General features: G+C 64.0%; 1 protein-coding gene across 1 annotated transcript; it reads left to right on the top strand.

Moving 5' to 3' along the window:
• Nucleotides 1–1,337: 1,337 nt before the first annotated feature.
• On the top strand, nucleotides 1,338–2,154 carry LOC105234378 (lipocalin-15; the record flags this gene model as incomplete). Its single annotated transcript, XM_034653512.1, has 3 exons — nucleotides 1,338–1,448; nucleotides 1,870–2,009; nucleotides 2,084–2,154. Coding segments are annotated over exons 1-3 (313 nt in total), but the record flags the coding sequence as incomplete, so codon positions are not given.
• Nucleotides 2,155–2,285: the final 131 nt, after the last annotated feature.

Here is a 2,285-nt window from a genome sequence, read left to right as displayed (position 1 = left end):
TCATGCCTCTACCTGCCTGGGGATGCCCAAGGTCATGCCCCACATGGGACGGGGTGGGGAGCTATCCCCAATGATCTGAGGGGCTCTCACCCCCAACGTGAACCTCATGGGAGGGTTGGGGCTGGCCTAGGACTGGAGAGCAGTGCTGCTCCTTGAACTCTGCACCCCTCGTTTGTCCTGGGCCAATGCCTGCCTCTCTAGACTCCAGGTTCCCAAGTGTCCCTGAGGGTTGGATATGGAAATGCTTGCACGTGGCCGCTCCCCCGGGGTAGGTGGAGGACAGGTGCACCAGGCACAGAGCCTCCCCACTGAGAGGGTAAGGTTTGCACAGGGGACCTGCACACAGCACGTGTATCATGACCCAGCCCTGCGGCGGACGTGCACGAGACCCGTGGCTCCACACCTGACCGGTCCCCCATGTTCCCTCACCACTTTCAAGTGCTCTGTGGCCCCAAAGTCTGCTGAGCCCCACAACCATGCCCACCCCAGCCAGCAAGCCTCAGGGTGCAAGGCCAGGTGGGATGGACGGACATCTGGGGACGCAGAGGTCACTGAATACCCGCCCCCCCCCAGCTGGCCTGGAATGCAGACTCCCTCCTAGGGTCCAGCTAAGCGCATGGCTGGGCCAGGGGACCTGGGGACAGCAGTGGAGGCTGACTCAGGGCAGGGAGAAGATTGGTCCACCCCCTTCCCCTTCCCCTCTCCTCATTCTCCCTCATCTTCCTGGCAGGACCAATGACAGGGGTCCAGCCTGCCCCGGGCAAACGAGTGAGGACTTTGGGGGCCCAAACCCCGAGTAGGGTCCTGCTGGCTAGAGCACCCCCAAGTGCCCTGGCCCCCAGCTCCAGCCAACCTGGAGGTGGAAGGAGGCCAAGATGAGGTCTCTGCTTGTGCTCAGTGACTGGCTGGCAGGTGGAGGGGGGGGCAGATCCTCAGACCGGATGGGGAGAGGGGAGAGGGGAGAGCCCGCCTCTCTGGAGCCCTCCAGGAAATGACCCCTGGGGCCGGTGGGGGACCTTGGGTGATTGTGCGGGACAATGGCCAAAGGGGCTGAGTTTCCAGAGCCATGTACCTTCCACTGCCTGGCTGCTCCTTGGCGGAGCCCAGCTGGCGGGCTGGGCTACAAATTCTGGCCTCCTGGGGTGCGGACTGAGGTGCCAGGGGCTGGAGGGCGGGCATGGTGACGAAGTGCANCAAAGGGGGCTGAGTTTCCAGAGCCAAGTACCTTCCACTGCCTGGCTGCTCCTCAGCGGAGCACGGCTGGTGGGAAGCCCAGCTGGCGGGCTGGGCTATAAAGTCTGGCCTCCTGGGGTGCAGACTCAGGTGCCAGGGGCTGGAGGGCCGGCATGGCGACGAAGTGCGTCCTGCTGGGCCCGGTCCTGGTGCTGCTCTGGGTGTCTGTGGCTTGGGCTGAGGTCCTGGTGCAGCCAGATTTTGATGCCAAGAAGGTACCAGCGGCCCCTGTGCTGTGCCGCAGGTTGGCGTGGGGACTGAGACCCATGGGAAACGACAGCACCATGGGATAACAGTGCGCCGTCCGTGGACCCTTGGGCCCTCTCTCCATTGAATCCTGAAACAACCCTGTGGGGGTAATTACTGACCCATTTCACGGTTGGGGGAACTGAGGTCGTGCGACCTGCCCAGGTAGGTGGCAGAACGGGGGCTCAGAGCAAGAGATGGGCACAGAGAACCCCCCGGCTGGGTGGTTCCAGACAAACCTGTGCGGCCATGGGTCTCTGTGGCCCTGGTCCCAGGGCAGAGCTGGCCAGTGAGCTGTCCCCGGCTGGGTGGTTCCAGACAAACCTGTGCGGCCATGGGTCTCTGTGGCCCTGGTCCCAGGGCAGAGCTGGCCAGTGAGCTGTTTTGCAGTTCTCAGGCCTCTGGTACGTGGCCTGCATGGTCTCCGACTGCAAGGTCTTCCTGGGCAAGCAGGACCACCTGCTGATGTCCACCAGGTCCATCAAGGCCTTTGCGGGTGGCAACCTCAGTGTCCACATGGAGTTCCCTCGGTGAGTGTGGTGGGCTGGGGGCGGGGGTGGGCTGGGCCAGCGGCCGAGGGTGAGCCCTGGCTGTGCACCCCCAGGGCTGACGGCTGTCACCAGGTGGATGCCGAGTACCTAAGAGTGGGCTCTGAGGGCCACTTCAGAGTCCCAGGTAGGTCCTGCCCCACCAGCCTTCAGGGACCCCTGACACAGCTTCTCCATGGGGAGACAAGGACTGTCCTACCTGGGACCACCCCCATCACCATCTCCTGCCCCTCCCCTCCTTCCCTCCACCTCCTGCCC

The sequence above is a fragment of the Ailuropoda melanoleuca genome, unplaced genomic scaffold, assembly GCF_002007445.2.
Source record: "Ailuropoda melanoleuca isolate Jingjing unplaced genomic scaffold, ASM200744v2 unplaced-scaffold9273, whole genome shotgun sequence".
Lineage (NCBI taxonomy): Eukaryota > Metazoa > Chordata > Mammalia > Carnivora > Ursidae > Ailuropoda > Ailuropoda melanoleuca.
This window is presented reverse-complemented; position numbering and strand designations above follow the sequence as displayed.